Source organism: Coregonus clupeaformis, unplaced genomic scaffold (assembly GCF_020615455.1).
Source record: "Coregonus clupeaformis isolate EN_2021a unplaced genomic scaffold, ASM2061545v1 scaf1882, whole genome shotgun sequence".
NCBI lineage: Eukaryota > Metazoa > Chordata > Actinopteri > Salmoniformes > Salmonidae > Coregonus > Coregonus clupeaformis.
This window is the reverse complement of record NW_025535336.1, coordinates 16,026-30,786: the sequence shown is the minus strand read 5'-3', so window position 1 is coordinate 30,786 and position 14,761 is coordinate 16,026. Positions and strand designations below refer to the sequence as shown.

The 14,761-nt window shown below is 42.4% G+C and overlaps 1 protein-coding gene across 2 annotated transcripts in view; it reads right to left on the bottom strand.

The window, feature by feature from the left end:
• The window catches only part of lmnb1 (lamin B1), a 28,277-nt gene extending 16,442 nt beyond the window's left edge, over nt 1–11,835 (bottom strand). Inside the window, exons 1-2 of one of the 2 annotated variants that reach the window (XM_041897484.2) lie at nt 11,746–11,835; nt 11,064–11,443 (exon numbers count right to left, since the gene is read on the bottom strand). In XM_041897484.2, the coding sequence (XP_041753418.1) occupies nt 11,064–11,428 (365 nt within the window). In that variant the 5' untranslated portion in view covers nt 11,429–11,443; nt 11,746–11,835. Of the gene's footprint in view, nt 1–11,063; nt 11,444–11,665 lie in introns of both variants that reach the window. The other variant, XM_041897483.2, reaches the window with a different exon arrangement.
• Nucleotides 11,836–14,761: the final 2,926 nt, after the last annotated feature.

The window sequence follows — 14,761 nt, the reverse complement described above, 5'->3', positions numbered from 1 at the left end:
CGCATGGTGATCTAAGGCTTGTGTTCGGCTGCTCGGCCATGGAAACCCATTTCATGACGCTCCCGACGAACAGTTATTGTGCGGATGTTGCTTCCAGAGGCAGTTTGAAACTCTGTATTGAGTGTTGCAGAGGACAGGCAATTTTTAGGCGCTATGCGCTTCAGCACTCGGCGGTCCCGTTCTGTGAGCTTGTGTGGCCTACCACTTCACGGCTGAGCCGTTACTGCTTCTAAGAACTTTCCACTTCACAGTAACAGCACTTACAGTTGACCGGGGCAGCTCTAGCAGGGCAGAAATTTGACTGACTTGTTGGAAAGGTGGCATCCCATAGGCCGAATCCACTAATTTGAAGCGGTGTCCACATACTTTATGTAGAGTACTTTATAATGCTTTTGAAAGACACTTACGGTTTTTGGCGGGAAATACCGGGTTACCCGGGAGAAAAGTCATTTACTCTCGGGATGGTACATTTGTAAAACACCAGGAAAATATTCAACCCTAGTACCGACTAGGATCATAGGATGATTCAAACATGCAGTAAATACATGTCTAAAGGTCAATGTAATGGTGCGTCTGAAACAGTAGAGAGTTTAAGGGAAAAGGGGGTGTGGAGTTATTTCACCAGAAGCCACTGAGGATTTTACAAACATCACATGATGTAGGTGTAAAGCTTGTGGATGCCAGGTGTGTTTGAAGGTAACATTAAAAGGGGAGGCAAGGTGTGTATCCGTCAGGGGGAGGGAAGCATTCCTGCCGAGTGCGGGTGTTTCGTGTCTGGGTTCAACCAGTGTGGTCTCTTGCCTGACTGGCAAACCATGATATCCACGTTACGCATGGATATTTCTAGTTAAATTAAGTGTCCGTTTCAGCTTGTTCGTCCATACATGCCTGTCTGCTTGGTATGTTCTGAGAACTGTGGTGCCTTAATGGTGAAGTTAGAAATGCATGTTTAGGCGGTAGGCATACCTTTTTATTTTTCCAATTAAACTAGTTGCACATCTGCAACTACAAATAGCGAGTGCTTTCATAAAATCTAAAACATTCTCGCCCTCACCGACTTTGCGTTGTTGGCTTGTTTTTTTTTGTAAATTATCAATTGTATTCTCCCTCTCGACTTGGGGGTACGAGGTATGCCTAGGTAGAGCACACTGTGTGGAATGTCTGGAATTTCAACACACAGCTGAATGCAGGGGGGAATGTCTGTTTTTCTCTCAACCGTGCGTCGGATAACAGTCTTTCATGTCACAGAAGAATTCTCCCTAGGTAGACGAAAAGCTTTACAGAATGCCAAAGATGCTTCTTTTAGACAAAGACCCACATTACATGTTGCATCACAAGGTAGTGACAGGCTTACTTTATTCTAGAGTTAATGAGCGCTTGCGTCATAGTTTTTCCCAGTACCTGCGCTAGGGCGTGTTTTGCGTTCTTGTTTAATACACTGAACGCAACAATTTCAAAAGATTTTACTGCGTTACAGTTCATATAAGGAAATCAGTCCCTAATCTATGGATTTCACATGACTGGGAACACAGATATGCATCTGTTGGTCACAGATACTTTCAACAACAACAAAAAGTAGGGGCGTGGATCAGAAAACCAGTCAGTATCTGGTGTGACCACCATTTGCCTCATGCAGCGCAACACATCTCCTTCGCATAGAGTTGTTCAGGCTGTTGATTATGGCTTCTGGAATGTTGTCCCACTCTTCAATGGCTGTGCGAAGTTGCTGTATATTGGCACGAACTGGAACACGCTGTCGTACGTGTTGATCCAGCGCTTCCAAAACATGCTCAATGGGTGGCATGTCTGGTGAGTTGTTGTATTTATTATGGATCCCCATCCCCTACTCTTCCTGCGGTCCAGCAAAATTAAGGCAGTTATACATTTTGAAAACATAATACATTCATAACAGATTTCACAACATATTAAGCGTGTGCCCTCAGGCCTCTACTCTACTACCACATATCTATAACACAAAATCCATGTGTACATGTGTGTATAGTGCGTATGTTATCGTGTGTTTGTATGCATGCGTCTATGTTTGTGTTGCTTCACAGTCACCGCTGTTCGACAAGGTGTATTTGTATCTGTTTGTTAAGTCTAATTTTACTGCTGGCATGAGTTACTTGATGTGGAATAGAGTTCCATGTAGGCTCTATGTAGTACTGTGCGCCACCTATAATCTGTTCTTGGCTTGGGGACTGTGAAGAGACCTCTGGTGGCATGTCTTGTGGGGTATGCATGGGTGTCCGAGCTGTGTGCCAGTAGTTCAAACAAACAGCTCAGTGCATTCAACAAGTCAATACCTCTCACAAATACAAGTAGTGATGAAGTCAATATCTCCTCCACTTTGAGCCAGGAGAGATTGACATACATATTATTAATGTTAGCTCTCTGTATACATCCAAGGGCCAGCCGTGCTGCCCTGTTCTGAGTGAGTATGCAGGCCATGGAAGAACTGGGACATTGTCAGCTTCCAGGAATTGTATACAGATCTTTGCGACATGGGGCCGAGCATTATGCTGAAACATGAGGTGATGGTGGCGGATGAATAGACAATGGGCCTCAGGATCTCGTCACAGTATCTCTGTGCATTCAAATTGGCATCGATAAAACGCAATTGTGTTCGTTGACCGTAGTTCATGCCTGTCCATACCATAATCCCACCGCCACCACGGGGAACTCTGTTCACAACGTTGACGTCAGCAAACCGCTCGCCCACACGACGCTAACTGCCCATTTCAGTTGAAACCGGGATTCATCCGTGAAGAGCACACTTCTCCAGCATGCCAGTGGCCATCTAAGGTCAGCATTTTCCCACTGAAGTGGGTTACAAATCCGAACTGAAGTCAGGTCATGACCTTGGTGACGACGACGAGCACGCAAATGAGCTTCCCTGAGACGGTTTCTGACAGTTTGTGCAGAAATCCTTCGGTTGTGCAAACCCACAGTTTCATCAGCTGTCCGGCTGGCTGGTCTCAGACGATACGGCAGGTGAAGAAGCCGGATGTGGAGGTCCTGGGCTGGCGTGGTTACACGTGGTCTGCGGTTGTGAGGCCGGCTGGACGTACTGACAAATTCTCTAAAACAACGTTGGTGGCGGCTTATGGTAGAGAAATGAACATTCAATTCTCTACAACAGCTTCCTGCAGTCAGCATGCCAATTGCGCGATCCCTCAATCCTTGAGACATCTGTGGCATTGTGTTGTGTGACAAAACTGCACATTTTAGTGGCCTTTTAAGCCCCGTTTCCATTGGCACTTTGAAATCAACCCAGGCTGGGCTGGCCTTGGTGGGCTAGCTCAAATTGAGTTTCCACTGCCTCCAGAAATTAGAAATATCATGTTGCTAGTTAGCCAATATATGACTGCAGCTGGATTTGCTGATGTTGCTAGCTAGCTAGCTAATAGACAATGCCATGGCAACAAGGTAGAAATTAAGCTAGCTAGCTATCCTGTTAGCTAACGCCAGCAAGCTAATTACATGGCTCTGAATCTGGCTGGCACTGGCATGAGTATATATACACCCTATACTCCTGCCAGTGCCAGCAAGACTCAGAGCCATATATTCAGCTTGCTGGTGTTAGCTAAATGGTTAGCCTCATCATTAGCATCACAGGCTAGCTAGCTTAATTTCTACCTTGCTTGCCATGGCATTGGCTATTAGCTAGTGAGCTAACCAAGCAAACCAGACAGGTTTGGCATGATGTACAATGGCTTGCGAAAGTATTCACCCCCCGGCATTTTTCCTATTTTGTTGCCTTACAACCTGGAATTAAAATGGATTTTGGGGGGGTTGTATCATTTGATTTACACAACATGTCTACAACTTTGAAGATGCAAAATATTTTTGGGTGTGAAACAAACAAGAAATAAAGACAAAAAAACAGAACTTGAGCGTGCATAACTATTCACCCCCCCCCCCAAAGTAAATACTTTGTAGAGCCACCTTTTGCAGCAATTACAGCTGCAAGTCTCTTGGGGAATGTCTCTATAAGCTTGGCACATCTAGCCACTGGGATTTTTGCCCATTCTTCAAGGCAAAACTGCTTCAGCTCCTTCAAGTTGGATGGGTTCCGCTGGTGTACAGCAATCTTTAAGTCATAACACAGATTCTCAATTGGATTTAGGTCTAGGCTTTGACTAGGCCATTCCGAGGCATTTAAATGTTTCCCCTTAAACCACTTGAGTGTTGCTTTATATTTAAGTCATTTAGCAGACGCTCTTATCCAGAGCGACTTACAGTTAGTGAGTGCATACATTATTTTTTTATTATTTTTTTCATACTGGCCCCCCGTGGGAATCGAACCCACAACCCTGGCGTTGCAAACGCCATGCTCTACCAACTGAGCTACATCCCTGCCGGCCATTCCCTCCCCTACCTTGGACGACGCTGGGCCAATTGTGCGCCACCCCATGGGTCTCCCGGTCACGGCCGGCTACGACAGAGCCTTTAGCAGTATGCTTAGGGTCATTGTCCTCCTGGAAGGTGAACCTCAATCCCAGTCTCAAATCTCTGGAAGACAAACAGGTTTCCCTCAAGAATTTCCCTGTATTTAGCACCATCCATCATTCCTTCAATTCTGAGCAGTTTCCCAGTCCCTGTCGATGAAAAACATTCCCACAGCATGATGCTGCCACCAACACGCTTCACTGTGGGGATGGTGTTCTCGGGGTGATGAGAGGTGTTGGGTTTGTACCAGACAGAGTTCTCCTTGGTGGCCAAAAAGCTCAATTTTAGTCTCATCTGACTAGTGTACCTTCTTCTATATGTTTGGGGAGTCTCCCACATGCCTTTTGGCGAACACCAAACGTGTTTGCTTATTTTTTTCTTTAAGCAATGGCTTTTTTCTGGCCACTCTTCCGTAAAGCCCAGCTCTGTGGAGTGTACAGCTTAAAGTGGTCCTATGGACAGATACGACAATCTCCGCTGTGGAGCTTTGCAGCTCCTTCAGGGTTATCTTTGGTCTCTGTTGCCTCTCTGATTAATGCCCTCCTTGCCTGGTCTGTGAGTTTTGGTGGGCGGCCCTCTCTTGGCAGGTTTGTTGTGGTGCCATATTCTTTCCATTTTTTAATAATGGATTTAAAATGGTGCTCCGTGGGATGTTCAAAGTTTCAGATATTTTTTTTATAACCCAACCCTGATCTGTACTTCTCCACAACTTTGTCCCTGACCTGTTTGGCGAGCTCCTTGGTCTTCATGGTGCCGCTTGCTTGGTGGTGCCCCTTGCTTAGTGGTGTTGCAGACTCTGGGGCCTTTCAGAACAGGTGTATATATACTGAGATCATGTGACACTTAAATAAAGTCCACCTGTGTGCAATCTAACTAATTATGTGACTTCTGAAGGTAATTGGTTGCACCAGATCTTATTTAGGGGCTTCATAGCAAAGGGGGTGAATACATATGCATGCACCATTTTCCCATTATTAATTTTTTTTAAACAAGTTATTTTTTTCATTTCACTTCACCAATTTGGACTATTTTGTGTATGTCCATTACATGAAATCCAAATAAAAATCCATTTAAAATTACAGGTTGTAATGCAACAAAATAGGAAAAACGCCATGGGGGATGAATACTTTTGCAAGGCACTGTAGCTAGCGTTCAATATGACCTGGCCAGCTAGCTCACGTTAGCTAGCTAGCTTGTTTCAACTCTGATTTGCTAGCTAACGTAGCTAGCATTTGAGGGCTGACTGTTCTCATAAAGGTTTGTGTAGTGCAAAAATGAATGAAGGATCCAGATATGGTGGTAATACGTGTCATGTCTGACTACTACAGTACTGCTTGTCCATGTGCTAGCTATCTAAATGTTGGGTCAGCATCCAGCATTGATTAGCTTGGTGGTTTGCATAGTAACGGCGTCACGAGCCAAATTGTAATCGAGCTGACGCCAGTTGTGAAACTGGGCTGTGCTGGCCCGGGTTTCCCTCGACCCAGCTCGAATTTGAGAATTCTATTCAAGCCAGCTGGAATTTGGCCACATTTTTAGTGCCAGTGGAAACTGGGCTTTATTGTCCCCAGCACAAGGTGCACCTGTGTAATGATCATGCTGTTTAATCAGCTTCTTGATATGCCACACCTGTCAGGTGGATGGATTATATTGGCAAAGGAGAAATGCTCACTAACAGGGATGTAAGAAAATTTGTGCATACAAAATTTGAGCAAAATGAGCTTATTGTGCATACAGAAAATTTCTGGGATCTTATTTCAGCTCATGAAACATGGGACCAACACTTTACATGTTGTGTTTATATTTTTTGTTCAGTATAATAGAGTATTCCACTGACATAACCCAACAAATGCAACAAATTGAAAAGTACACTAGAGGTGGACAAGCACTCGTGTTATAAATGTAAGCAAAGCAGCTGCTAGCTTGGTTGGCAGAGCTGGACAAAAGGCCACTTTCTGTAGCAAACGGGCTGAACAACTGGCTCAATGAGGGGGACCGAACATGGACATCTTGCAGCTGCCATGTCACTCTTTGCTGAGGGTTGAAAAGCCATTTTACATCTAACACATCCTGCCACCATAGCACACTGGCCTCAACCCACCCAGGTCATCCACTTAAACTACACAGAATACTGTAGAGAAGAATTCTTTAGAGTAGCCAAACAAAGTGGCCTTATCGCTCAGCATGTAATTTCAGTCATAATTATTTATTACATACTAGTACACCACGTCAGACAGACCCTGTTTCAGAGCTGGTTAAATATGACTTGTATCAGAGGACTTTCACGTATGTATTGACTGGGCTGAATAAACATTTCTCCATTAACATTCCATACGACGACATGAGTACACATACCCTTACAAAAAAATATTGCCGTTTTGAAACTGCAGTAAAAGTGCAGTAACCGCAGTCAACGTATTTTGTACGCAGTACTTGCCGCATATTGCAAATTTTTTTGTACGGGTAGTCCAAATGTTTAGCAAAACATATTTAGAGCAAAGGGTAACTTTCAACTAGTCTAGCTTGATTTTCCCAAGATGTGGTCTATTTGTTAGAAGTTTATCTTAATCTCTGAAAATGTGAGTGGTAGGTCGTCGAGTCCACGCTCAGGCTTTTTTAGGGGATTCGTTTTTTTTTTAAATACACCAAACCCAAAACTATGCTTTATGATATCTAGAGGGTACTGGGCTGGCAAGAGACCGTTGGAGATCGGAGTCAATGGCGCACATGCTGCAGCAGAATTAGTGGTAAATAAAGGGTATCTGTTGTTCAATGTAATCTTCCAACAGGTGTAGAGTCTGTGCTTGATGCTTCAGTCAATCAAAATGGCTTCCAACAACACTTCCTAGTTCAACTAAAAGATTTCACGTTTGTCACCATACTTTGCCAAGAGGGAGATACAAAATGATTAGCCTAGGCTGTAGAAAATGTGGTACATTTCCAAGTTTTGTGAAAGAAGGGGTTCTGGAATGGGTCATTTTAGATCCCCTTTGCGAATCGCAAGTAGAAAGGCATTTCTTAAATCTTTGTCCTAAAGTCTTGAGGGCAAATATATGCATAGCTGTGCAAAGCCACTAGGCAGATGTTCTGAGGAACCAGTAAACCAAGAGTTCATGCGTTTGCACACACTTCGGTGCAACTGCCTGCTACTTCATCTTCAGCGATAACTCCGTCATTTAAATCTTCATAGTGGAACGAGTAACATGATTTACTTGTGCAGTCAGTCCTCTTTTCATTGAGTTGAGGAAGTTCAGCTCTCCAAGTGGTCTAACGTTTGTCTAGACTACGAACTGATGACATATGGCCACCATAATGTTCATGGAGCACAGCTGTTCAAGCACTAAAGAAACCAAAAGCTTATTTTTGACTTTTTACGCTAACCGACTGTCTTCACCTTTTTAGTCAACCCTGGTCCTCATCTATTTAGGCCTAAACTATCACCCCCTTTCAAACCAAAGCTGGGTCTCTTCCATCCACAAACATGTTGCATGTTGTTGTGTTTGTTTTCCGCAATGTGCTACAGCTTAACCAATTACAGCGACTCACAGTTACACACCCTCTGATTACAATGGCATGGGACAATAAACCTTTTCCAAAACGGAAGCAGGCAGGAGGGCTGGGAGACATTAACGTGTAAACTTAGCTCAACCATCCACCATCAGTGGACTCATTCCTTAATTGATGGCTTTATACACGGTTTAACCCTTTATATGGATAGGGGTTGACCAGATCAATAAGAGAGAGAGAGCTTGTTTTTATGCCATTACTCTAGCTCATGTGGTGTTACGATGCATAGTGTGCTATGCTAAAAATTCCAGGTGCAGGTACTTCGAAGGCTGGTTCAGCCTTGAATTAGCAGGTCTGGTCAACACGTGTCCTACTATCAAAAATAAATGCATGTGTTGCAGGTACAATATTAGTATAAAGTTCTAAACTGCAACATGGTCCACAAAAAGAGAAACTAGAGACCCTTAAATATTGTTCATATACGTGCAATAGGCATCCTTGGAGATATCTATATTACCATGTGTACTGTAAATGCATTTTGTCAAGAACAGTAGACTGCTATTCAGGAAGTAACATGTGTTAACACTCCCCAATAGATATCTATATGGAATAGTAGTATTAGTGTGAACTTCTCCCTTTATTGCTGCTCAGAATTACCTCTTACAGACTAATATGACCTACCACCTGACTGTATAGTCACATGATCAGGAGTAGTACACAGAGCCTAATTACTTCTGAATCTTCAAATAACCGTCTGGTCAGTCTTCCAAACTGATCCCAGCCTAGTGCTGCCCAGAAAAACAAGCCTTTTTGTTTTGTTGATTTGGCTAAAGAGTACGCAAATTGGATTAAGAATCGAATTTGAATAGTAGAAGAATAGGAGAGGCAAGACTTGTCAGGAATTGGTTTGCGTTCCATAGACCCCTTTCCAGTACACGACACACTGACGTCACGCAGATGCGCGCAACTCTTGGCGGCAGTAAGAAAGCCATCGCCATCTGCGCCCATTCAACATAACCTAGATTTCCATTATTATTACTTCTAAACAAAAAAACTTTGGGATTCTCATCCGCTTATGATGTTTGGATTTTTGCTTGAACAGTTGCTAAGATTATATTTGGTTGTGATCTTTGCAAAATAACTATTTTGGATGCAGCAGTTGTTAGCTAGAATGCTAACGCTCATTGATATAGGCTGTAGCAAAAGCTAGCCAAAGAGCTATTTTACTGGTTGAGGTGTTTAAGTATAATGCAGTTGATTTGCGATGACAAACATTATATTAAGCAGGACATTCATACAAGCCTTAAAATCCAATTATAATCCAAAAGTAGTGTGAAGTGCACTCATAAGCAACATGTAAATAGAGGCTTTTTTTTGCTGCCATTCTATAATTTTTTTTATTTTTTTTTATTTCACCTTTATTTAACCAGGTAAGCCAGTTGAGAACAGGTTCTCATTTACAACTGCGACCTGGCCAAGATAAAGCAAAGTAGTGCAATAAAAACAACACAGAGTTACATATGGGGTAAAGAAAAAAACATAAAGTCAGAAAATACAACAGAAAATATATATACAGTGTGTGCAAATGTAGCAAGTTATGGAGGTAAGGCAATAAATGGGCTATAGTGCAGAATAATTACAATAGTATTAACACTGGAATGCTAGATGTATAAGAACTCCCCCTTGTTCTGCCACCAACTTGCACGCGTCGCCCTCGTGCAGCAATGTTTGCAAACACAGAAAGGGGTCTATTGTGAACTCTGTTGAGATGGGAGGAATCAGTATTTTTTTCCTATACTTTCAATTGATATGAATGTAGTAGTTGATTCTATTTTTAGACAAACTCTTCAGAGATTGTAAGTGTTTGGATAATATCCCAAACGAGTCAAACCCTCTAATATACTAACTGTAACCAGCTGGTAGAAATGTGTCATACTGATTCTAAAGTCACATGTACACACTATCTACCTTGTTAGCCCTTAACTCAACCCCAGAACAAGTTCATGGCACTCAAGAGCAAACAGACATTCACAAACTTCTCAAGTGACCTCTACCCGCCTCTCGTACTAATGACTTCCAGCATTTACATGCTGTCAGAGTGTGGGGACAAAGACAGAGGACAGTTCATGTGGCGCTGTAGTAAATTCCTACAACACTCATCATAATCATTGGCTCATTTCATTGACCTCTTCCTTCGATGACTATGAATGGTTGTTGTGGGGGAATGACTACTTCTGAATCCTCACCCAGACTTTACTCAAATAGCTCTGGGGCATCTACATCTCAGAGTACCCACAGAATTCCCTGCATTTTTTACAGCTTACAACTTTATAGGCAGGAAGTAAAAAGTGAAGTGACCAAGCCCAAAAGCATTTACAGCACCAAGGGCTCATGCCAAGTGAGATAAGTCATGATTTTGGGGATAGAGTCCAATTTAGTAAGCTATTACAATACCAGTTAATAGTTTGATTATATAAATTCAGTTGTATAAGAGTTTCTATTGTATCATGTTACTTTTTGGATAGAAAACTAATTACAAACAATTACTTTGTATACACTCGAGTTGTATTTTGACTGGGCAGTGGTCGCTTGGAATGGCTCAGATTTCAAGATTTAAACAATGACGCTCTGAGATCCATTCAACGGTTAGGAATTAAGGTGGGCGCCCCTCCCCCATCCTATCAAAAAGGTGTGGCACTTGGAAAAGTCAGAGCAACACCAATGCCTGCACTTCAAAACGGAAAACAACTGACTCAATAGAAAAACAAAAACGAATAAAAGTTCTACCGTTTGTATACATTAGTGTTCTAATAAAACCAGAGTTATAAAAGGGAACACTAGCCTACACCAACTGTGTTTTCAATTTAGCCTACTTGTACACGAATGGTCTACCCAAGAGAACGTGAACAGTAAAGAAATTGGATACATTTTAAACAAATACCGAGGATATCGGTCTGATGTTGCAACCACTTGATTCCAATGTTGCAATTCATTAATGTGTTTGAAGTGTTCGAATGTGCAACACTTCGGCGACAAATCTCGACGAATTTTCATATAGGCCTAATTTCAACAAATTGTTCTCGTAAATAAAATAAGTTACTTACTTCTGCAGTAACTGCTCATGGTCGGATTTGATCTTTCCCAATTCAATCTGCAACCTCGCGCGTTCTTTGGCGGTGTCATCGAGAGATCTTCTAGCGTCAGCGAGCTCGGTTTCATACAGTGATTTCAAACCAGTAAGTTCCCGGGTTCTTACATCTTCCTTCTCGGTAATCTGCAGGTGAAGAACGCTGTTTTCGGACTCTAGACTCCGGACTTTGTCGATATAAATGGCTAGGCGGTCGTTCAAATTGCAGAGGTCTTCTTTCTCCTGCAACCTGGATATCCTCGTGGGGCTCAATGGAGTACTACCGGCGGCAGAGCGGGTGCTTATTCTTTGGCCGGCCGGAGTTGAAGTTGCGGTTGCCATTATGAAGCAGAAATACTGAATCAAATAGAGAAATATACATTCAATTAAATACTGTTTAAAACGACAGAAATATATATTTTGAAAACGCTGGAAAAATTATGACCACGGCAGACTAAATCTGGCAAAGCTGTAGGACATGAAATGCAGGTCGCCTATCCGCTAACCTAAGCAAAAAAAATGAAAGGTTACAAAACACATACATTTACAACAGAAGGAAGTAAACCAAAAGTAGCTCACATAAGGCAATTGAAAACAGGCAGGCGGTGGAATTGGTTTAGAAATATAAGAAAGCCGCAAAGCTCATGCAAGTATCTTACTTTGTCTCAACCGAAAGAAAGAACGCTTGACGAATATGGCCGCTCATGAATATGTAAAACTAACGTGACCTCAACCAACCAATGGTAACATGCAACGCAACATGTCCTTTCAACTTTAGCATTCGAGACAAAATTCAAAATAGATGGAATGCGTTTTCATGCTGGGCATCGTGTACTCCCAAGGCAGACGGTTGCCTCCCACAATGTATCCAATGTTGCGCCAAAATAACCACTAAAATAACCACACGTGGTCAGTCTGAGAAACCGCTGTATTTTTTATAACATATACATATATATATATACATATAGGGCCTAATATTTTATTTTCATTGATTAACTCAGCGTTTAATAAGAGACCCATATTACGAAATATTATGAAATATTTAATTTGTAGTCCATTATGACACTTTTAGGGTAGGCTACATAACACACAAAAAAATGAATGTTTTGACTTGATGATTACCATTTGAGCTATAACCTCTTGCCTCATTGGAAATATTTGAAATATTTAATTAACAGAGTTGGTAAGCTCAGTGCAGTGTTGTAAACTGTGAAGACATGTAGGCCTACATAAAAGTATATAAGCCCCCCATCACACCTGTCACTAGGCTACCACAAGAGCTCCTGCCAGATGGTCAACTTCACAGCACTGACAGACTACAACAAGCAGTGGAGGCTGCTGAGGGAGGACGGCTCATAATAATGGCTGGAAAGGAGCGAATGGAATGGCATCAAACACATTACATTTACATTTTTGTCATTTAGCAGACGCTCTTATCCAGAGCGACTTACAGTTAGTGAGTGCATACATTTGTATTTTTCATACTGGCCCCCAGTGGGAATCAAACCCACAACCCTGGCGTTACAAACGCCATGCTCTACCAACTGAGCTACATCCCTGCCGGCCATTCCCTCCCCTACCCTGGATGACGCTGGGCCAACTGTGCGCCGCCCCACGGGTCTCCCGGTCACGGCCGGCTACGACAGAGCCTGGATTCGAACCAGGATCTCTAGTGGCACAGCTAGCACTGCGATGCAGTGCCTTAGACCACTGCGCAACTCCATTCCTCTCTCCTAGCTCAAGTCCTCCCCTCAGCCACGCTGAGTACAGACTGAGCCAAAGAGTTAGAAGACTCATTTGTCCAAAACACACTCGAGGCATCAATCAATCAAATGTTATTTTGTCATATGCTTCGTAAACAACAGGTTTAGACTAAAAGTGAAATGCTTACTTATGGAACCCATGTGTTTGATGTATTTGATACATTTCCGCTCCAGCCATTACCACAGCCTGTCCTCCCCAATTAACGTGCCACCAACTCCTGTGACAACAGGCCTTAACAGGGTGATAAATAACCTACTAGTCTAGAGATATTTTCTCTGGTTTCCAAGATATTACACAGGTTATAGGCTTTTCATTGCTCTCAAGTAGGGTGATCAAAGTAGTAACTCTGTCATTGGTGTTATTGTAATATGCCAGTGAGTGAATAAATCATTGATACAATCCACAAAACATCACAATGATCCCACAAACAATATTGACAAAATCTATAAATCCAATATGGGGTAGTACAGAACATGTACTGTAGGTGTAGTACAGTACAGTTGTGGGACACCTTGACATTTTATTGTGTCAACAGTCAACCCTGTTTACTGCCTCAGGCTGGAATTTACTGGCCTCTCTGCTGTTTGTCTGCTGTACTCTGACAATGTGATAATGAATCAATGCATGCATCTCACAGTATATGACTTTTGTACAGAAGCTGCCTGTGTTTTTCGTTAAAGTTGGATGGTGTTTCTTTTTTATTAGCAACCCTCTAATTTGTCTTAATTTTATTTTTATTCTTTCTGCTTGTATTTTGTATTTATATTTTGATGGATTTTCTGTACTTTATGTTATTCAGGGCTCATCTGTAAAAGAGACCTTGGTCTCAGTATGACTCCCTGATCAAATAAAGGTTAAATAGAAAATAGAAGATTACAATTATGACATAACATTCTATAACAAACAAAAGCTTGATTAAAAAAATAAAATTAAAAGATCAATGTATGGAAAAATATATTTGTTGATGAAAGCATTTTATAAAGGCAAATGCTGACAGACCTCTAAAAAGGTTTTGGTCAGAGGGGCTTTGTTGGACTTTGCAGACACCCTCTTTTAACTGAAACCAGTTGGAGGTGTGAGCACATTATTTGACACGTAATGCAACTTACTTTCCTTTTACAGGCTGACCTTCACCTCTCCTTGTGATGCCCATCTCTCCAAAACAGACTCGAGGCATCAATCAATCAAATGTTATTTTGTCATATGCTTCGTAAACAACAGGTTTAGACTAAAAGTGAAATGCTTACTTATGGGTCCTTTTCCAACAATATAGAGTTCATGATTTTTTAAAAAGTGATGCAGCCAGTCAAGATGCTCTCAATGGTGCAGCTGTAGACCTTTTTGAGGATTTGAGGGCCCATGCCAAATCTTATCAGCGTGCTGAGGGGAAGAGGCGTTGTCGGGCCCTCTTCACAACTGTGTGGGTGTGCGTGGACCATGTGAATTCCTTAGTGATTTGGACACTGAGGAACTTGAAGCTTTCGACCTGCTTCACTACAGCCCAATCGATGTGGATGGGGGCGTGCTCGCCCCTCCGTTTTCTGTAGTGTCGTCAGCAAACTTGGTGATGGTGTTGGAGTCGTGCGCGGCCACGCAGTTGTGGATGAACAGGGAGTACATTAGAGGATTAAGCACACCCCCCCGAGGGTCCTGGGCTTGGAGGGGTGTTGAATTCTGAGCTGTAGTCAATGAACAGCATTCTTACATAGGTATTCCTTTTGTCCAGGTGGGTGAGGGCAGTGTGGAGTGCAATAGAGATTGTGTCATCTGTGGATCTGATGGGACAGTATGCGAATTGGAGTGGGTCCAGGGTGTCTGGGATGATGGTGTTGATGTGAGCCATGACCAGCCTTTAAAAGCATTTCATGGCTATAGATGTGAGTGCTATGGGGCGATAGTCATTTAGGGCAG